Raw genomic sequence first — 22929 nt, 5'->3', positions numbered from 1 at the left:
TGATTAACCCAGCACCGGCACCACCTCCCCGTGCATGTAGATAAGGGGGATTTTATTAGACCCTCCCCAGACAGTCAGTGACTGGTCCCTGGCCTTACCACTCCTCAAGGTCATGAACTCCAGCTGTCTGCTCATGAAGCACAATTATAACCAACTTTGAGCTGGTCTTCAAAACGAGAAGTTTTCAATGCTTCAGAATGCGCTTGAAAGTGCCCTCGTAGGCCCCTCTACTGCAGCCCACCCTGGGAAATCTTCACAGGGTCCTGTATGACCATCGGAAATAAACGGAAAGATATATCTGAAGTAAAGACCGATACGGTCCGGGTTCCACTGTTTGAACGGTCACCGTCACAACCGCTTTACAAAACCCTCCCCCTCTCCTGAATTATGTCCACGGGCAGGAAACATTTAAAGATCATCTCACAATTATGGAAAAATGCCCAAGTTTCTTACCCCCTCAGGATTGGGGCTAGTAAGGCTCCAGCTACTATGGAATCTCCGTCTTAAACATCCCTCCCACCCAAGTGTCGGTGGAGGAGTGAGAAAAGCACTTTTGCAGGAGTAGGGGGGAACTATGCCATCAATTTTACAAAATGGCTAAACTGACTTGCTTGGCAACCACATCGTGTACATCTGTTGCATATAAATATATAATTTTACAGCTCCAATTTTCATTTTTTTTTTTAAATAAAAAACACTGGCTCTTGCAGGTATCACTGATATGCAGAAAAATACCCTTGCTTGTACCCGAGTCGTTCCCCTTGTGTGTGGCACCAGAATGCCGTGGCATAAAAACTGAAGACAAGAAAGAAAAAAAAAAAATGAAGACCCCCCCCCCCCCCCCCCCAAAGCAAAACAAATCTCTAAACCTCATATACATATCTCTTAAAAATGCGACAGGCCGATTTTAAAAGTTTTTTTAAAACTGTTCCAAATATTGTTCCTGCTGCCTACCACATCTATGAAAAAGCTGGTAAAGGGGTATGCAGGAAAATTGTCATTATTACTTTTTTTTTTGCTCTTTCCCCATATCCCACTGCCCAAATCCCAACTCAGCCACATCTGCCCTCTTCAGAGAGTCTCGTTAAAGCAAGCCAATGATGTACAACTGCTTTTACACTCTGCACCTGGCTGCTGCCCGTTCTCTCTTTTCCCCTGCCCTCCCCTCTCCCTGATCCAGTGCACTTTAATGGTTCTCTCATTTTCAAAACCTAGCAGCAAATGGAAGTCAGCCCCCACTTGGAGTTCTTCAGTAATCTGCCGATATTGTCCGATATTCAAAACCGGAAGAAGAGTCCTTGAAAGTTCACCCTTTTAGCTGTTCAGAGTAAACCTTGCTCCCAAGCGGGCAATTTCTAATGAATCCCATCTGCTTCACAAACACACACACCACAGCGGACACAGATCCAGTCTTACAGGGTCTTACTGGTAAACATTCCCAAGTGGCTATACATCTCGCGTGGGACCTGTGGATGTTCCCAGTCCACAGTAGGCTACCAATGTCTGGAATCTACTAGCTCCGGCCGGAGGCTCAGCTTTTTCAGTGTTTCGTAGCCCACCACTATGACAATAGTGGAAGGGGTGGAGGAGATGATGCGGGCAGAGAGCCCCTTAGTCAGACCCCAGGGCCCTTCCTCGACCATCAGCTGCCTGAATGTGCCGATGATGGAGCTCTTCCCTTCAACCTACAAAACGAAGATAAGAATCAGTCCTGTTAATCAAGCCTCCTCCTCCCCACCCTCCCCACAAAATATCATTAGAAGGGGCCGGCTTAACGGCCTGGTGCAGAAGCCACGAGGGACAACCAGGCCCCACTTCCTAGACTTGGATCCTGCCCAGGAGGGATGGAGTCAAGAATCATTCCTCGAGGGCAACAGCCACTGTCTGGTTGGACAGTATACTTGTCCCACATTCCAAAGGAACATAGACGAAAGAGGTTTGCTTAGTGATTGGGTTATAAGTGTGTGTGTGTGCTGGAAGAATAGGCGAGAATACAGCAATAGGTATCTGTGAATGAGGGCTTAAAGCATCAGTCGGCTGCAGGACAGAGCAGGAGGAAGCTGATCACATAGCGCTAGGTTCAAGAAATGGTTTAGCCCGGGATGATCTAAGTTAGTATTCTGTAAAGGGTGCTGCGCACAGAGCGTCTTTTACAGGATACTAGCTGAGCGCACATTTTCTGCCTGCCAAAGGCTGGTGAAATGCTGCCTGACTGATGAGAGTTAAAGAGTGCAAACGTCCCTGATCCGTCCATGCCCCCTTTGGAGTTCCGTTACATAACAGGGTGTAGGACGGATGCATGCATTACTCATAATTACTGCCGAGTGCTTCTTGGCACCTAATTGACTAAATGAGTTTGCACACGGACCTGGGCACCCTACACAGAATCCAGGGAAAGTGGCACCAAGTGAAGACTCAGAGCCCAGACTTCAGCTCCTTGGTCTTCTGTGCTGCATTAGAAAGCTACAAGAGGTCACGATATCTCGTATCGAACCGACACAAAACAGAGACATTTGTCACAGTTTTCAGGGCCTCAAGGGTTCTTTGGAAGTTTGCACAATCCAATCGTTGCTGTACAATTTGTTTATATTCGTCTACTTAAAAACTGCCCAACTTGCCCAGGATCCTATTTTTCTACAACTACAGGGTATCAGTATGATGCAAATGAGAACAGAGGGTTTCTGGGAAGCCAAAGGTCAGTCGGCATTTGGGCACCTTCTGTACAGGCATTCAAGGCACATTTGGACTGTTTAGGGAGGAAGCACGATCACCGAGTTGGCAGGATCGACACCTTGAGTAGTTCCATGTCAGGGGGAAGAAGCTGAACCACTCCTGGTTTCACCCACATTAAAGGGAAAGGGAATGGGATTTGATAGACTGCCTTTCTGTGGTTACAATCAAAGCACTTTACATATTAATTTATAGGTACTTGTTAAAATACCTTCTTTTCAAACCAGGACTGGCTTGGCCTGTCTCCCTGGCTGTGGAGCTCTACAGTCACAGAACCCCCTCACCTTCTGCTATACCCCCCAAAAATGGTCCCAGGCACTTTCTTTGTTACAATTATGTTCTGTTAATACAATTTGTCCTCTCTTGTCCTCCCAATGCACATGACCAGCCTCTCCATCTCTGTCCCCTCACACAATGCACACTATCCCACACACACACCACCATCCTGTCCTTCTCATCTTCCCCACCCCCCAATTCAACATGGCCAACCCGTTCCTCTTTTTTGCCCTCCCAACTGCCCCCCCCCCCGCCATGCACACTGTCGTCACCTCTTTCTGCCCCTCCACACACACCTACAGCCAGAATATTTTTCTGTGCCCCTCCCAACACACGCACATACAGCCAACCTGTCTCTCCCTCTTCCCCCCATGAGCACGGCCAACCTGTTCATCTCTCTGCCCGCTCTCACCCAACTGCCACCTCTTTCTGACCCACCCCCCATCCCATACATACTGCCATCTTTGTTCCTCACACACCTACAGCCAACAAGCCCCCCTATATATATATATCAGAACGCACATTCCTGAACCTCCATTACCCAAGCGGCAAAGGACTAAAATACAAATTAACATAAGCATCCAGCTTCTCCTACATGGGCATGCAGCTATGGAATGCATTACCACTCGCCGTGAAAAAAAATACCTGACTTAACTAACTTTCGGAGATCACTGAAGACCAGCTTGTTCAACAAGGCATACCATATCGACCCATCCTAATTACCAGGCAATGGAATTCAAGCCTGAACTGGATAAAACCTATCGCTCTATACTCGACTACCAAGGCCTACTCTACCATTAATGACCTTTAACGCGATACCGCCCTATCTCTTATTCCGAATATGAACTCCTTATACTTGACTGCCTAATCCACTATGTCAATCAAGATCTTTAATGTAATACCACTTGTATCTCTCACTCCGGAAATGGCGATTGCCATGACGGAACAATGTAAGCCACATTGAGCCTGCAAATAGGTGGGAAAATGTGGGATACAAATGAAATAGGTGCACGTCGGATAAGCGCATGCTCCGTTTAACTGCATGCCGTACTTCGGTCCCATTTTTGGCACCATCGATTGCTATGGGGACAAACTTCGGTTTAGCGCACCACTGATAAGTGCAAGATTCGCTTACATGCATGGTTCAAGACCGCTCCTCTGCAGGAAAGACTCCGCATAAGTGGGCGCATGGAATATGGAAGCCGATTGGCGCGTGACAACAAACGAGATTTCAAATTTACTGCCTCTAACTGCCACAGGCAGAATACGTGAACGAATGTTGTTAGAGCGTACACCGGGGTCGTCGTCGCGGCGGAACTAAGACTAACACTGGCTGAACGAATAGAAGTTCTTAAAAAATTAGAAAACAAACAAAGTCAAGCATCTATTGCTAAAGAATATGGTGTCAATCCCAGTCAAATTTCACGTGGCTTCAAGCAGAAAGACCAGCTTCTGGAAGACTGGCAAAACAATACAAATCCACAACGGAAACAAAAACGGGCGGGAAAAGCTGAGGAGGTAGAAGATGCTCTTCTTCGGTGGTTTTCTTGAGTCAGGAGCAGTTTCCTGTCTGTGGTCCACTACTTATGGAGAAAGCTAACCAGCTAGCTGAAAGTCTTGGACTAACTGAATTCAAAGCCACTGTTGGACGGTTGGAAAGATGGAAGGAGAGGAACAGCATAAAATTCAAGAAACAACATGGTGAGAAACAAGACGCTGACGACTTTGGTGCTGAAAATTGGGTTGTTTCAGTTCTTCCTACCATCCTGAAAGAGTTTGCACCTCGTGACATTTTCAATGCTGATGAAAACGGTCTCTACTGGCAAGCGATTCCTGATGGAACACTTGCATTCAAACATGCCGAAACTACTGGAGGTAAAACCTCGAAGGACCGACTGACGATCCTTCTTTGCTGCAATACGGATGGGAGTGAGAAGTTGGAACCCCTCGTCATTGGAAAGAGCAAACAGCCCCGTTGCTTCAAGAAAGTCAAGCGACTTCCTGTGTCATACGAGGCTAACGCAAATTCATGGATGACGGGGGAAATTTGGAAGCGGTGGCTAAAGAAGTTAGACACTAGAATGCGGGCACAAAAGCGTCAGATTTTGCTGCTTTGCGATAATTGTGCTGCACACAGGGATGATGTCAAGGCTAACGTTAAGGTGGTCTTTCTGTCACCAAACACTACTTCTCTGATCCAACCTATGGATCAGGGCATAACAGCCAATTTCAAACAACATTATCGGGCTCTTGTGCTACGTCCTCTGATGAGATTTATGGATGACTAGACTGGCAAGGATAAACATGCTGTTGAACTGGCTTGTAATCTATCACTGTTGGATTCCCTACATATGCAGAAAGAAGCCTGGAATCATGTTACACAGGCAACCATTGTGAATTGCTACAAGCGGGCAAGCTTTGTTAAGAAGATTATCTGCCCTTGCTTCGGGGAGGTAGGCATGAGCCGTCTGTGAGTCCAGCAGGGTTCCTATAAATTCTAGTCTCTGAACTGGAAGAAGGTGGAACTTGGGGTAATTTATTACAAACCCTAGTAGCTCCAGTAGCTGTGTAGTCACCTGCATGGACTGTAAAGCTCCTGCCTCTGAGGTGCTCTTCACCAGCCAATCATCGAGATAAGGGAAGACATATACTCCCAGTCTGCGTAGCGACGCCGCAACAACTGCCAGACATTTGGTAAGTAACCTGGGCGCAGCAGCGAGCCCAAAGGGCAGCACACAATACTGGGAAGTGCTGCGCTCCCAGACAGAATCCAAGATACTTCCGGTGAGCTGGAAGTATCAGGATGTGTGTATAAGCATCCTTTAAAGTCCACAGTGCGTAGCCAATCGTTTTCCTGAATTATGGGAAGAAGGGTGCCCAGGGAAAGCATCCTGAACTATTCTCGGACCAGATATTTGTTCAGGGCCCTTAGGTCTAGGATGGGATGCATCCCCCCTGTTTTCTTTTGCACAAGGAAGTACCTGGAATAGAATCCCAGCCCTTCTTGCCCCGGTGGAACAGGCTCGACCGCATTGGCGCTGAGAAGGGCGGAGAGTTCCTCTGCAAGTACCTGCCTGTGCTGGAAGCTGAAGGACTGAGCTCCCGGTGGGCAATTTGGAGGTTTGGCGATCAAATTGAGGGAGTTTCTTAGCTGGACTATTTGAAGAACCCACCGATCGGAGGTTATAAGAGGCCACCTTTGGTGAAAAAATTTTAACCTCCCTCCGACCGGCAGATCGTCCGGCACAGACACTTTTATAGCGGCTATGCTCAACTGGAGCCAGTCAAAAGCCCGTCCCTTGCTTTTGCTGGGGAGCTGCAGGGGCCTGTCGAGGCGCACGCTGTTGACGTGAACGAGCTCGCTGGGGTTTAGCCTGAGCAGGCTGTCGGGAAGGTGGATTGTACCTACGCTTATTATAAGTACAGGGAGCGTTCCTCCTTCCCCCGTAAAAACGTCTACCTGATGAGGTAGATGCTGAAGGCGCCTGGTGGGAGAGGTTGTCGAGGGCGGTTTCCCGCTGGTGGATCTGCTCTACCACCTGATTGACCTTCTCGCCAAAAATATTATCCCCCCCGGCAAGGAACATCTGCAATCCGCTGCTGGACTCGATTCTTCAGGTCAGAGGCACGCAGCCAAGAGAGTCTGCGCATCACTATAGCCTGAGCAGCGGCCCTGGATGCAACATCAAAAGAGTCATAAGCACCCCTGGACAGGAATTTACGACACGCCTTCAGCTGCCTGACCACCTCCTGAAAAGGCTTGGCCTGCTCCGAAGGGAGCTTATCGACCAAGTCCGCCAGTTGCTTCACATTATTCCGCAAGTGGGTGCTCGTGTAGAGCTGGTACAACTGAATCTTGGACACGAGCATAGAGGAATGATAGGCCTTCCTCCCCAAAAGAGTCCAAAGTTCTAGACTCCCGCCCCGGGGGCGCCGAGGCGTAATCTCTAGAACTCTTGGCTCTCTTGAGAGCGGAATCCACAACTGAAGAGTCGTGAGGTAACTGGGTCTTCATCAACTCCGGGTCCCCGTGAATCCGATATGGGGACTCAAACTTCTTGGGGATGGTGGGATTAGATAGTGGTTTCGTCCAGTTCTTCAGCAATGTCTGCTTAAGGACATTATGCAGAGGAACAGTGGACGACTCCTTAGGTGGCGAAGGATAGTCAAGGACCTCGAACATCTCGGCCCTGGGCTCATCCTCAGTTACCACAGGGAAGGGAATAGCCGTAGACATTTCCCGCACAAAGGAAGAGAAAGACAGACTCTCTGGGAGAGAAAACTTTCTCTCTGGTGAAGGAGTAGTATCAGAAGGGAGACCCCAAGACTCCTCATCAGAGAAATATCTTGGGTCCTCCTCTGCCTCCCATGAGGCCTCCCCCTCGGTATCGGACACTAGTTCTCTGACTGCAGTCCGAAGCCGGGCCCGTCTCGACACCGAGGAATCGTGTCCCCGATGGCGATGTCGAGAAGTGGACTCCTGCGCCGGCGGCGATGAAGCTCCCTCCATTGATGTCGACGAGGAGTCAACTTGGGTGGCAGCCGAGGCCGATGCCGCAAGTGGCACTGGCGTCGCAGACGTCACCACAGGCGGGGAGCCAGCCACCGCATCTATCAACGGTACCGAAGGCGCAAGCACCACCGGTACCGGAACAGACGGTCGCAGCAGCCCTTCCAGAATCCCTGGAAGAATGGCTCGGAGGCGCTCGTCTAGAGTGTCTGTCGAGAAAGGCTGTGGGGTCGGTGCAGGAGACGAAGCCAGAATCTGTCTAGGGCGAGGAGGCTGTACCAGGCTGTCCGGGGACCGGCGCATCGACACCTCTTGTATGGAAGGTGAGCGGTCCTCCTAGCGTCGACACTTCACGGGCGCCGAATCCTTCGACGCCCCGGAGCTCTCGGTACCGTGACTAGGAGGAGACCGATGACGGTGCTTCTTCGCCTTCGCTCGAAGCACGTCACCAGTAACCCCCGGTACCGACAAGGATGTGGAATCCACACGCCTCCTCGGGGTCGTGTCCGAAAGAGGTCGGGGATGGACCTGCACCGCAGGAGCCCTCGAGGCAGGTGGAGACGCACTCGATGGCCCACTGCTGCCAGCGTGTGATGGTCCCTGGACAGCCATTACCTGCGCTCCAGACATCGACGCCATCTCCGGTGCCGACATCGACACCGCCGACCTCGACGCCGAAGTACCGGGCAAAGCTGCGAACAAACGTTCCCACTGAGATTGTCTCGACGCCTGTGTCTGCTTTTTAAGGCTAAGACACAACTTACATGCGTCTGGGCGATGGTCGGCCCCACCATGCGTGGGGGTCGGTGCCTGAGATTGCCCGGTTGCACTGAGTGCACTTCTTGAAGCCGTTGCGATCCTCGATGTCAGGGAAGGAAAAATAGCGGCGGCGAAATCAAAATTCTCGATGGTGCCAAAAAGAAGGGCACAAAAAGGAAGAAAACCCGTACGGGCGGCCAAAAAGGCCGCACGAAAGGAAACTTAGAGGGACAAACTAAGAAATAAAGGAAAAGTTTTTTGTTTGTTTTTTTCCTTTGAAAAGAAAGAACAGCTCAAACACGAGCTGACACGAACCGAGAAAACTCAGCGAAAAACCGCAAAGTGAAGGCTCTTCTTCTCTGGGGCAACAGAGCAATGGCAAAAACAGCCGCTCTGACCGCGGGGGAAAAAAAAGGACTAAGGCGGCACTCTCGCGGGAAGATGGCCGCGTACCTGCGCGCTCAAAGGCTCTAGCAAACTTTGTTGCTAGGAAGATTTTCCAGACCTGGGGCTGCTGTGGGACGTCACCCATCAGTGAGAACAAGCAGCCTGCTTGTCCTTGGAAAACTGACTTTTTCTCATCAATAGGAAATAAAATTATTTTTCTACCTTTGTTGTCTGATCATTTGATTTTATTTTGTTGGTCCCATCGCTAGTTTCTACTTTTCTCTGTCTTCTCTTAATTTTCTTGCCAGGGTCTTCTGTCCATATGACATTTCTTCTTTCTCCGTATCCATTATTCATCTTCCCTCTGGGTCTCTGTCTCTATGTTGCCCCCATATTCAGCAGCTCCTTTCCCCTGCCCAACATCTCCAATCTGTATCCCTGTGTCCCCCCTCCTTGTTCAGCATCACCCTTCTGTGCCCCTATCCCTCCCCCCATGTCCAACATCACCCTGACTCTATGCTGCCTCCATGTCCAGCATTCCCCTAACTCCCCTCCACCCCCAGTTCATCATTGGTGCTATGTCTCTAACCTCTCCCTGTCCAGCAGCATCTCTGTCCCTATACTCCCCCCAAGCCAACTATCTCCTTCTGTGTCCCTATCCCTCCTCATGTCCAGCTTCTTTCTTACTACCCTCCCCGTCCAGCATCTTTTTTCTTTTCATGGGTCCGGCATCTCTTCCTTCCACCTCTCTCCCCAGTATTCCCCCCCACCCCCCAGTAGTTCATCATCTCTGTCCTTTCCCCATGCCCCCTCCCCCCTGCTGGATCAGCATGTCTCCTAGCCCCCTCCCATGAGTCCAACAAGTCTCCTGATCCTCCCTCTCTCCCCCATGAATCCAGGTCTTCCTTTCCCTCCCTCCATCCATCAGGTCCAACTACCACCTTTCCTGCCCCCCCCCCCCCCCAGGTCCAAACTCCTTTCCTGCTTCTTCCCTCCAGCCTGAAGTGCTTCCAAACCTGTCTCCTTCGCCAGCTTCAGCAGCCATAAACACATGCTGTCTGCAGCTGGCCATGAAACTGTTCCTCTGCTGTGTTCCGCCCCCTCTGATGCAACTTCCTGTTTGCTCAGGGGTGGGATGCAGCAGAGGAACAGTTTCATGGCTGCTGCATCCAGCGAAGGAGACAAGTTTGGAAGTGCCGTGGGGGAAGGGGGGCTTGGGAAAAAGTGGGAGAAGTGTTTGGCCTCAGCCTGCAAACCTTAGGAGCCAGGTCTAATTTTTTTTTAGTCGCCATGGCAACCTGGTGTTTGGGGTTTGTTAAGCCCAGCTCTAGACAATTTGGGAAGGGGAGAATAAATCTCTTTTTATCACTTTCCTATGGAGACAGCAGTGACAGAGAAAGCAGGTATGAGCTTTGGACACCAAGACAGAGAAGGCGGCCCAAACATCCCATAAAAATGGCAAAGCAACCTAAGTGAAGAAATGGAGATGCTTTATGGAACCAGCAAATTGCTGGTTCCATAAAGTGTCTCCCATCTGCTCACTTTGTTCGGTTACTTTGGACACCAAGCAAGGTGCCCGGCCAAAAGTGGCCTTGCCGGAGCTGGGAAATGGGTGACAGTATGCAAGATGCTTGGTCAAGGATGAAATTTACACTGGCCAATAGCATAAACATGGTTTACCTGCTGGCTGTAAGCAATACCACCAACACAGTGCATAGTCCCGGAATCATCGACTACACTGCCCGAGATCTAGGTTCTTACCTGGACTCGAGCCCGGATGACGTCCATGGGGTTGGTGAGTGTCGCTGCCGTGGCGGCTGCTAACGGCCCAGAAACAGCTTGTAGGAGGAGGTGCGGTACGTCTTTAGGAGCCAACCTGGACAGCTGCTCTGCGGGGGGCGTGGAAGAGAGAGCAACATAGGACATAGTAACGTAACAGATGACGGCAGAAGACCAACCACCCCATCCAGTCTGCCCACACAGCCCTTAAAACTGCCCCTGGTTTTACTCACCTGCATAGAAGTGATAAAAGGGCCACCAGACAGCACTGTTGGGAATGTAGGTCAGCAGCGAGGCCACATAGCCCCTGTAAAAGCCCTTTGGCCCATCAGCCTTAAAGATCTGCACAATAATGTCCTTCGTCTGGCCAAACACCACAATACGCTTCCCCTCTACCTTCGACTGGACCCGGAAGCGGCCCATGCTCTCGCCCCTGCGTTGCATCATGAGGTGCTGGGAGACCACGTCGATGGGGACGGTGATACTCTGGGCCACCAGCGAGGCCGAGCCGCCAGCCACCAGAGACTTGACGGTGTTGTTGCTGCTGTATCTGGAGACAAACTTGCGGGTCAGTTCGTAGGTGGTGACATAGCACTGGCCGGAGAAGAGGGTCAAGGTGTTGACCAGGAAGCCTCGGTAGAGACCAGTCGCACCCTCTGTCCGCAAGATCTTCAGAAAGGCATCAAAGGTGCCATTGTAAAGGCTCTTGCCCTTCTGGACCTGTAGCCTTGTACGAATGAGGGTGAAAGGGTAAATGCTGACCCGGATCATCATGGTCATACACACCCCAAAGACATAGAACTTCTTCTTGTCCATGTCTTCCCATTCGATGATCGGGATGTTTCGCTTGTTCTCCATGGCGCGGATGATCCTGGAAAACACCAAATGAAATAGGGTTTGATTTTTGCCTTTTTCCTCTCATCGCTCCCTGACCCCCTTCAGATCTTTTCCGTTACAGGATATGGATCATAACTTGGAGAGACAGTTCCTCAAGCGTTTCTTGGACCCTTCTTGACGTACAAAACAGAATTTTTATTTATCAACAGTAATTGAGTCTTTCATCAGATCTGGGATGATAATTTTGTTTTTCCTCTCACAGTTCTTCCCGTTACTGGGCTCGTAAGATCTGATTGCTCATGAGCCAGTTAGCTTCTGAATGGGAACCACTGGGTGGCCTTCAGCAAGTACCTCATTCCTACAAAAGGACTTCCTCCTCTCCACTACTAACTAGGCATCTGACATTTTCAAGAATGACAGGCCAAGAAAGGAAATCTACTCTGGATTCTGTATAAGCTGTCCAAAGTTGTAAACTAATTAGCTAACCCAGTGCTCATCAATTATTGGTATTAACAAGTATTAACTGGCAGCTATTAGTAATTATGCACTAAAAGATAATATGTGGTGTGGATATAGAACAAAATTCAAGAAAAGAGGCAAAAAATCCACGCAATATGAAATGACAACCAAGGAAAAGGCCTCAAAGAGCTTAGAGACTACGAGATAGGTCTCAACAAGCTAAACGGACATCATGGTCCTCTCTTCATCATAGGCAAAAAACCCTGGGGCCCATAGCTCTAAAAAATCTATTCGCTGTAGGCAAAAAATACTTTATTTAAATATAAATTTTTCTTTTCAAATAATAGTAACTGATAACAGATCTTCAATGCATTGAACGCTACACTAGGAACACACGGCTCAGGGCAGCTTTTGAGGGACCGCACAGCAGGGAGCAGCATCTGATTGAGAACATTGAACAAAGATAAGTGAACCAGTTATATATGCGATATCTTTCTGTGTTTCTAGTGTAGCGTTCAATGCATTGAAGATCTGTTATCAGTTACTATTATTTGAAAAGAAAAATTTATATTTAAATAAAGTATTTTTTGGCTACAGCGAATAGATTTTGTAGAGCTGTGGCCCCAGGATTTTTTGCCTATGATGAAGAGAGACCATGATGTCCGTTTAGCTTGTTGAGACCTATCTCGTAGTCTCTAAGAGGAAGATGCACTAAAGTCATCGGTAATTCCTGTTCCCTACCAATTCCATAGCGAATCGGTAGGGAATGGGAATGCAAATGAGCTACTCGTTGTAGCTCCGTTGCATTCACCATTACCTTGGCAGCCAGTCGGAGAATCGGGACGTCCCATTTGGTTATGCTCCTCTTCTTGGGTCTCTTCAGCCAATCAAAGCGCATCTAGCTTGCTGGTGTCAGCTACACGCACTCTGATTGGCTGAAGAGACCTGGAAGAGAAGCGTAATGGAAAGGGACATCCCGAACTCCGGATCGACTCGCAGGTCCCCGATTCCCTTCTCCTCGCTGCTACAGAAGGTGAGCAGCGCCGGGGAGACAAAACTAAAAAAAAAGAAAAAAAAAAACGACGAAAAGACGTCACTCACAAGCGCAGGCAGAGTACGTCCATAAAGAACGCCCCTCACGTGTGCTCGCTGCTTTTTTTTTTTCTTTTTTACCTTTTTTTGGGGCCCTTTTCCTTTCCGATTCCCTCACAGGAGCCCTAACCTCACGTTAGGGTTTCCACGGTAAGGGAATCGGAAAAACGGTAGTGCATCTCATTATAATGAGCTGCAACGGTACTGCAGCTCATTATAACAGCCTTTGGATAATTTGCATTCCGTTTTCGTTGCCTGCTACCGTGACAGGAAAAATGCCCTTGGTGCATGTCCCCGGTAAACTACTTGCGTTTTAAACTGCCTGGAACCAGTTTAAAACGCAAGTTGTTGGCATCTGGCTCTAAGCTCTTTGAGGCTTTTTCCCTGATTGTCATTTCGTATTGCGTGGAGCTATTAGTAATTACACACATATCTCCCCTCTCCCGTATTCTGTAACCTGCACACCTAACATCTCTCGCAACTCCAATAGGCGCATGGGTGTGTCAAGGGTGTTCCCAGGATTTAGCGTCTGAGCGTTTACAGCAGCCTTTGGCTGGCGTAAGTGCTCAGGCGATTGCGCACTAAACTGCGCGGAACAGCCTTTATAGCGTTTCATGTTTATCATCCTGGTACCTGAGTGAGCTTTACTGAACTGCCCCCCTAGAGACCAGCTCATCTGTCTTGCTGCCTGGATCATGCGCAGATGCTCCCCTCCCAACCTTGTCCCGTCTAGAGGCTAAATGAACTCACACACTTTCAAAAGGTACCTCTCCAAACACCCACAGCAGGGACCAGACATTAACCCTCATCAGGCAAACTATTACTCTTGCACCAATCGTGTCCGTTATAGAATTGGGTTCTATGTTAACACAGAACCTCAAGAATTATCTATGCCAGTACTACTCCTGATACTGGGTCAGACCGATGGTCTATCTAGCCCAGTACCCTGCTTCCAACAGCGGCCACATTACTGCAGAATCCCACAGAGTAGCAACATTCTAGGCAACTGATCCTTGTTAATTTCTCTTCTTCCCCCATCCCTTGTTTCTCCCAACACACCTAAGAGTCCAAATTGCTTAACACTTCCTTTCTTCCAGTTATGGTTGGTTAATACCATTTTTTAAAAATGGGGCTATATTTGCTCTCCTCACATGGGACACATGAGAAGAGCTGGAACAGAGACAGGCCTTAATGCACCCAACCTCAAATGCTCAGTAGGAAAGGTATCCTGCAAATGCCGTAACCAGAACAGAGATCAGTGCTCCCCAGTCCCCCTCCCCAGGAAGTGCCTACACTTGTGTATACCAGCCTTGGACAGTAGCTGCGTGAAAGCAGATAACTACAGCCACATAAGCGCTGCACAGAGTAGGATGAAACATTATAAATGGAAGGTGAAGTGAATTTTTCACCATTTGTACATGTCTCTTGAGACTGTTTTTCATCAAAACGTAAGCTGGGACACTTTAAATTTCACAGCTGTTGCCCCTCTTTTCAATGTCATTAGCCAGAGGACACTTTTCTTCTAGTCCCCTCAAGCAGTCTGTATCGATACTTATTCAGCACTACTAGAGTTTGGGTTAGGCCTTTTCACTTTGGTCCTTTCTGCAGTGACTTTTCCACCGACGATGGTGCTCCATTAGCATACCCCACCCATTTCGATGCTGAAAGCACACAAAGATAAGGGTAAAGCTTGACCAACTGCCTTGAAGAAGTGACACTCCCAGATCCTACGGATAGCCTACCCTCAGAGCACCTAAAAAGGCATCACTGGAACTCCAGGGAAGGTCAATGACCCCTCTCTCTCTGGCACTCAGCCTTCCCAATCCTAGAGGGAAGCGACACTCCCAGACCCTACGGATAACCTGCCTCAGAGCACCTAAACAGGCAGAGTGAAACCCCAGGGAAGGTCAGTGACCCCGCCACTCCCAGATCCCACTGATATCCTGCCTCAGAGCAGCTGGAAAGGCATCACTGGAACTCCAGGGAAGGTCAGTGACCCCTCTCTGCCACTCAGCCTTCCCAATCCTAGAGGTAAGCGACACTCCCAGATCCTACGGCTAACCTGACTCAGAGCACCTAAACAGGCAGAGTGAACCCCCAGGGAAGGTCAGTGACCCCTCTCTGCCACTCAGCCTTCCCAATCCTAGAGGGAAGCGACACTCCCAGATCCTACGGATAACCTGACTCAGAGCACCTAAACAGGCAGAGTGAACCCCCAGGGAAGGTCAGTGACCCCTCTCTGCCACTCAGCCTTCCCAATCCTAGAGGGAAGCGACACTCCCAGATCCTACGGCTAACCTGACTCAGAGCACCTAAACAGGCAAAGTGAACCCCCAGGGAAGGTCAGTGACCCCTCTCTGCCACTCAGCCTTCCCAATCCTAGAGGGAAGCGACACTCCCAGATCCTACGGATAACCTGACTCAGAGCACCTAAACAGGCAGAGTGAACCCCCAGGGAAGGTCAGTGACCCCTCTCTGCCACTCAGCCTTCCCAATCCTAGAGGGAAGCGACACTCCCAGATCCTACGGCTAACCTGACTCAGAGCACCTAAACAGGCAAAGTGAACCCCCAGGGAAGGTCAGTGACCCCTCTCTGCCACTCAGCCTTCCCAATCCTAGAGGGAAGCGACTCTCTCAGATCCTACAGATAACCCGCCTCAGAGCACCTAAACAGGCAAAGTGAAACCCCAGGGAAGGTCAATGACCCCGACACTCCCAGATCCTACTCATATCCTGCCTCAGAGCAGCTGGAGAGGCATCACTGGAACTCCAGGGAAGGTCAGTGACCCCTCTCTGCCACTCAGCCTTCCCAATCCTAGAGGGAAGCGACACTCCCAGATCCTACGGATAACCTGACTCAGAGCACCTAAACAGGCAGAGTGAACCCCCAGGGAAGGTCAGTGACCCCTCTCTGCCACTCAGCCTTCCCAATCCTAGAGGGAAGCGACACTCCCAGATCCTACGGCTAACCTGACTCAGAGCACCTAAACAGGCAAAGTGAACCCCCAGGGAAGGTCAGTGACCCCTCTCTGCCACTCAGCCTTCCCAATCCTAGAGGGAAGCGACTCTCTCAGATCCTACAGATAACCCGCCTCAGAGCACCTAAACAGGCAAAGTGAAACCCCAGGGAAGGTCAATGACCCCGACACTCCCAGATCCTACTGATATCCTGCCTCAGAGCAGCTGGAGAGGCATCACTGGAACTCCAGGGAAGGTCAGTGACCCCTCTCTGCCACTCAGCCTTCCCAATCCTAGAGGGAAGCGACACTCCCAGATCCTACGGATAACCTGACTCAGAGCACCTAAACAGGCAGCGTGAACCCCCAGGGAAGGTCAGTGACCCCTCTCTGCCACTCAGCCTTCCCAATCCTAGAGGGAAGCGACACTCCCAGATCCTACGGATAACCTGACTCAGAGCACCTAAACAGGCAGAGTGAACCCCCAGGGAAGGTCAGTGACCCCTCTCTGCCACTCAGCCTTCCCAATCCTAGAGGGAAGCGACACTCCCAGATCCTACGGCTAACCTGACTCAGAGCACCTAAACAGGCAGAGTGAACCCCCAGGGAAGGTCAGTGACCCCTCTCTGCCACTCAGCCTTCCCAATCCTAGAGGGAAGCGACACTCCCAGATCCTACGGCTAACCTGACTCAGAGCACCTAAACAGGCAAAGTGAACCCCCAGGGAAGGTCAGTGACCCCTCTCTGCCACTCAGCCTTCCCAATCCTAGAGGGAAGCGACACTCCCAGATCCTACGGATAACCTGACTCAGAGCACCTAAACAGGCAGCGTGAACCCCCAGGGAAGGTCAGTGACCCCTCTCTGCCACTCAGCCTTCCCAATCCTAGAGGGAAGCGACACTCCCAGATCCTACGGATAACCTGACTCAGAGCACCTAAACAGGCAGAGTGAACCCCCAGGGAAGGTCAGTGACCCCTCTCTGCCACTCAGCCTTCCCAATCCTAGAGGGAAGCGACACTCCCAGACCCTACAGATAACCTGCCTCAGAGCAACTAAAGAGGCAGAGTGGAACCCCAGGGAAGGTCAATGACCCCTCTTCTCTGGCACTCAGCCTTCCAAGTCCTACATAGGGAAGTGACACTCCCGGATTCTACCGATAACCTGCCTCAGAGCAGCTGGAGAGGCATCACTGGAACTCCAGGGAAGGTCAGTGACCCCTCTCTGCCACTCAGCCTTCCCAATCCAAGCCTGCTGCAGACGATCTGTCTAGAAACACGCAAGGAAAAGGAGGATTGCACAGGTTCCATTTCTCACCTAATCTATTGATATTGTTATACTCCTCTGTACCTTTGATTTTACTATTCTGCTCCTCTATGTCCTCCCTACTCCTCTTGAGTTGACCTTAAAATACCAAACTGCATACAATATTAACTACAATTAGTACTCCGATGCAGCTCTAATAACTGAACTGCTATCTGTTTCATGTAGATTATTCTGACACGATTCCCTCTCTGACACATAGCACACTCCCTTTGCTGTATATTTATATATTTTTGTTACATTTGTACCCCGTGCTTTCCCACTCATGGCAGGCTCAATGGGGCAATGGAGGGTTAAGTGACTTGCCCAGAGTCACAAGGAGCTGCCTGTGCCTGAAGCGGGATTCGAACTGAGTTCCCCAGGACCAAAGTCCACCACCCTAACCACTAGGCCCTAACCACTAGGCCACTCCTCCACTGTTGCTACTATTGGAGATTCCACTAGCAACATTCCATGTAGAAGTCGGCCCTTGCAGATCACCAATGTGGCCGCGCAGGCTTCTGCTTCTGTGAGTCTGACGTCCTGCACGTATGTGTAGGACGTCAGACTCACAGAAACAGAAGCCTGCGCAGCCTTTTACATGGAATGTTACTAGTGGAATAGCAACATTCCATGTAGAATCTCCAATAGTAGCAAAATTCCATGTAGAATCTCCAATAGTAGCAACATTCCATGTAGAAGTCGGCCCTTGCAGATCACCAATGTGGCCGCGCAGGCTTCTACATGGAATGTTGCTAGTGGAATAGCAACATTCCATGTAGAATCTCCAATAGTAGCAACATTCCATGTAGAAGTCGGCCCTTGCAGATCACCAATGTGGCCGCGCAGGCTTCTGCTTCTGTGAGTCTGACACGTCAGACTCGCAGAAACAGAAGCCTGTGCAGCCTTGTACATAGAATGTTGCTAGTGGAATAGCAACATTCCATGTAGAATCTCAAAGAGTAGCAACATTCCATGTAGAAGTCGGCCCTTGCAGATCACCAATGTGGCCGCGCAGACTTCTACATGGAATGTTGCTAGTGGAATAGCAACATTCCATGTAGAATTGCCAATAGTAACAACATTCCATGTAGAATCTGCAATAGTAGCAACATTCCATGTAGAATCTCCAATAGTATCTATTTTATTTTTGTTACATTTGTACCCCACGCTTTCCCACTCATGGCAGGCTCAATGCGGCTTACATGGGGCAATGGAGGGTTAAGTGACTTGCCCAGAGTCACAAGGAGCTGCCTGTGCCTGAAGTGGGAATCGAACTCAGTTACTCAGTTCCCCAGGACCAAAGTCCACCACCCTAACCACTAGGCCACTCCTGCTACTATTGGAAATTCTACATGGAATGTTGCTATTTCACTAGAAGTCGGCCCTTGCAGATCACCAATGTGGCCGCGTAGGCTTCTGCTTCTGTACGTACGTGCAGGACGTCAGACTCACAGAAACAGAAGCCTGCGCAGCCTTCTACATGGAATGTTTCTAGTGGAATAGCAACATTCCATGTAGAATCTCCAACAGTATCTATTTTATTTTTGTTACATTTGTACCGCGCGCTTTCCCACTCATGGCAGGCTCAATGCGGCTTACATGGGGCAATGGAGGGTTAAGTGACTTGCCCAGAGTCACAAGGAGCTGCCTGTGCCTGAAGTGGGAATCGAACTCAGTTCCTCAGGACCAAAGTCCACCACCCTAACCACTAGGCCACTCCTCCACTAATTGTGTATACTTTGCATAGCTTCTTGTCAACTTGATAATCCCAAAATGATTATCACCAAATTTATTCTAATAACCTACACACTATCCCTAATTCACCAAACACGAACCACCCCCCTAACAAACAGTAACAAAATTCCCACAATACTTAACCTCTTCAGATTACCAGACACAACACACCTCACCAGAACCACAATAATCAAAACGATGAAAAAACCACCCCACGGAGACAAACATGTCACAGAGGAAAGAAAGGACATAATACACCTACACAACAAGAGAGCAGACAACTTAAGAAAATCATCACAACTACAAACATAAAAGACCCCTACCAAACAATCCAAGTGGGATAAATAAACGCCAGATCAGTAGTAAATAAAGCAGCAACAATAACTGATTGGATTACAGCAGACAATCTTGACCTAATACTCATCAGTGAAACCTGGATCCACGACCACAAGGACCCCATAATCCTAGAACTATGCCCCCCAGGCTACAAAATCACACTCTGGACAAGGAAAGAAAAAAGAGGAGGTGGAATAGCAATAATTAGATCCCACTTCACCGTAACGACAACTGCTGAGTCAATAACACCAAAACTCGAAATTGCCTCAGTTAGAATCCACCACGCTACCCTTCTCGACCATCTAAACGTGGTCCTGTTTTATAGACCACCAGGAAATTGGCAAGAATGCCACTCAAACTTTATGGACTTTATATCGAATCAAACATATAAACGGCGAGTGACCGTATTCACTCGCAAATGCGCAGTAGACTTCCCTCTCTGTCCCTCCCCCGCGTCAATACGTGACGACGGCGGGGGCGGGACAGAGAGGGAAGCGAAGGGGAGGGAACCGCTGAGGTCGCCACCGCTCCACCTCCGAGGTCGCCGCCACTGGTACCCTCCCCCCCCCCCCCCCGGAGTCGGTGCCGCCGCCTCCCCTCCACCCAGCTCGTCTCTTCGCTATTCAACTTACATCTCCGGAGCAGGCAGATCAGCTGAGCTGCCGATGGCCTTCCTTCCCTGCCTCTGTCCCGCCCTCGCCGACGTTACGTCACACGAGGGCGGGACACAGGCAGAGAAGGAAGGCCGACGGGAGCTCAGCTGATCTGCCTGCTCCGGAGATGTAAGTTGAATAGTGAAGAGACGGGCCAGCGGCGACCTCGGGAGGAGGGGGCAGCAGCGACCCAATAGCCCGTTTTAACAGGCTCAACGGCTAGTACATGTATATCCAACCCCAACTTACTCATAACAGGTGACATAAACCTACACCTGGAAGACCCAAATGCTACCAATACACGTGACTGCAAAGACTTCCTACAACTATGGGACCTTAACTTGCCTAATATGCAAGCTACACATGTCAAAGGACACACAATTGACCTCATTACATACAAACTATCCTCAGACACAAACCTTATACTAACAGATACAAAATGGACGGCCATACCATGGTCAGACCACCATAAATTAAACGTAGCCCTACAATGGCGGAAAAAAGGCTCGCAACCTAAACAAGAATGCGCAACCTACACCACTAGAGGACAGATTGATCCTGCTACATTCTGGCAACAGATCTACAAAGATGAATGGTTAGCACAGACAGATTCCAAACACTATCTCCAAAGCTGGGACGACAGATGCAGGAACATACTAGACGAAATTGCACCACTACAAACAAGAACCACACGAAGACACAGCTCAATACCTTGGTTCAATGAAGAACTGAAAAAACTAAAAACACAAGTCAGGAGACTCGAATGTGCATGGCAAAAAATAAAAAATGAACATACACTCAAAGCTTGGAAACAAATGCAAAGAAAATATAAATATACAATAAGACAAACCAAAAGAGCCTACTACAAAACCAAAATAGGACCAGCTTACAAAGACGCTCATAAACTCTACCAACTCGTGAATAAACTAATAGACACCACACCGGTTACCACAGCCAGTACAGACACCCCATCGGCAGACCAACTTCCCAAATACTTCAAAGAGAAAATCATAAAACTACGATGCAACATTACCACTCAATACCAATGATCACGAAAAATTCATTGATTGCCTGGACCCTACCCCCGGTGAATACCCAGCAGACCGAACCTGGAATGACTTCGATCTGCTAACTGAAGATACCATCACTCAGGCACTCAACAAATTCTCCAAAACCCACTCCAAACTGGATAGCTGCCCCAGTAGCCTAATAAGGTTCGCCCCCAAAACGATTCATAACAGACCTTACGTCACACCTGAACTACATGCTACAACACGGACGTTTCCCCAAGGACAAAGGAAATGTACTGCTCACACCCATACCCAAAGACTTAAAGAAAAAATTAAATGACACAACCAACTATCGACCAGCAGCATCCATCCCCTTGATAGTAAAACTTATGGAAAGCATGGTAACCAAACAACTCACCAATTACCTAAACAAATTACTACATGAATCACAGTCAGGATTTCGATCTAACCACTCTCATAACCAAATTTAAACAACTAATTGCAACTGGAAACAATGTGCTACTCCTACAATTTGACATGCCCAGCGCGTTCGACATGGTCAGCCACCAAATACTCCCGAACATCCTAGACTACTTTGGGATTGGAGGAAACGTACTAAGATGGTTTAAAGGCCTTTTAACAACAAGAACCTATCAAGTGATCTCAAACGCAAAAACGTCAACACCATGGAAACCTGAATGTGGAGTACCACAAGGATCAACGCTCTCACCAACCCGTTTTAACTTAATGATGACATCTTTAGCCAAATTGCTATCCAACCAAGGTCTAAACCCATACATCTACGCAGACGATGTCACGATATACATCCCGTTCAAACAAGACATAACCGAAATCACAAATGAAATCACACACAGCCTCCAAATAATGAACTCATGGGCGGACGCATTCCAACTAAAGCTAAACGCAGAAAAAAACACAATGTCTTATCCTGTCCTCACAATACAGCACAAACAAAACCAATACCATAAATACCCTGGACTACACACTTCCAGTCTCAGACAGCCTGAAAATACTGGGAGTCACAATTGACCGAAATCTCACACTCACAGACCACATGAAAAAACACAGCAAACAAAATGTTCTACTCAATGTGGAAACTTACAAGAAGCAAACCTTTCTTCCCAAGGGAAGTATTCCGCAGCCTAGTACAGTCAATGGTACTAAGTCATCTAGACTACTGCAACGCCATTTATGCCGGATGCAAAGAACAAATCATTAAGAAGCTTCAAACCGCACAAAACACAGCAGCCAGATTCATATTTGGAAAAGCGAAATACAAAAGCGCCAAACCCCTAAGAGAAAAACTACACTGGCTCCCACTAAAAGAACAAATTACGTTCAAAGTCTGCACCCTGGTCCACAAAATCATCTACGGGGAAGCCCCAACTGACATGTCAGATCTTATAGACCTGCCTATTAGGAACGCAAAAAGATCATCACGCACATTCCTTAATCTCCACTATCCTAACTGTAAAGGGCTAAAATATAAATCCACATACGTGACCAGTTTCTTATACATCTGCACGCAGTTATGGAATGCACTACCGAAGGCCATAAAAACAACACAAGACCTAACCATCTTCCAAAGACTACTGAAAACAGAGCTCTTCAAGAAGGCATACCAGAAACATCCATCTTTAAACACTAAATAACATTATACACGATCTATACAAAACCGAACTCTTATCACATGACAGATTAATCTCCTTGCTATGAATAATCAAGCACTACCACCCTAAACCTTATACCGAATAGGATCTCTCTATAGTCGATGACCTAATATATGTTACAATCCAACTTATTACTCAGGATCCTTCATGCCATACCATAATGTATTCTTTTTTACCACGTATGTATATACATGGTATATATACATACCAAGAGCTGTTCCTTATATGTTATGTTCCATGAATGTACCATATATGCTACAATGTATGTTCACACCTTAACGCAATACCACTTGTAATTCTGTTAACCGGAAGTGGCAACCACCATTACGTCAACTGTAAGTCACATTGAGCCTGCAAATTGGTGGGAAAATGTGGGATACAAATGCTACAAATAAATAAATAAATAAAATAGAGGG

At 48.6% G+C, this 22929-nt stretch overlaps 1 protein-coding gene across 2 annotated transcripts in view; it reads right to left on the bottom strand.

Annotated features, from left to right (window-relative positions):
• Window positions 1–686: 686 nt before the first annotated feature.
• The window catches only part of SLC25A44 (solute carrier family 25 member 44), a 28290-nt gene continuing 6047 nt past the window's right edge, over window positions 687–22929 (bottom strand). For both annotated transcript variants that reach the window (XM_030188039.1, XM_030188041.1), the window contains 3 exons: window positions 10675–11312; window positions 10424–10551; window positions 687–1685 (listed from right to left, as the gene is read on the bottom strand). In XM_030188039.1, coding sequence (XP_030043899.1) covers window positions 1494–1685; window positions 10424–10551; window positions 10675–11299 — 945 coding nt within the window. In that variant the 5' untranslated portion in view covers window positions 11300–11312 and the 3' untranslated portion in view covers window positions 687–1493. The remainder of the gene's footprint in view (window positions 1686–10423; window positions 10552–10674; window positions 11313–22929) is intronic.

This window comes from Microcaecilia unicolor, chromosome 14, assembly GCF_901765095.1.
Source record: "Microcaecilia unicolor chromosome 14, aMicUni1.1, whole genome shotgun sequence".
NCBI lineage: Eukaryota > Metazoa > Chordata > Amphibia > Gymnophiona > Siphonopidae > Microcaecilia > Microcaecilia unicolor.
This window is presented reverse-complemented; position numbering and strand designations above follow the sequence as displayed.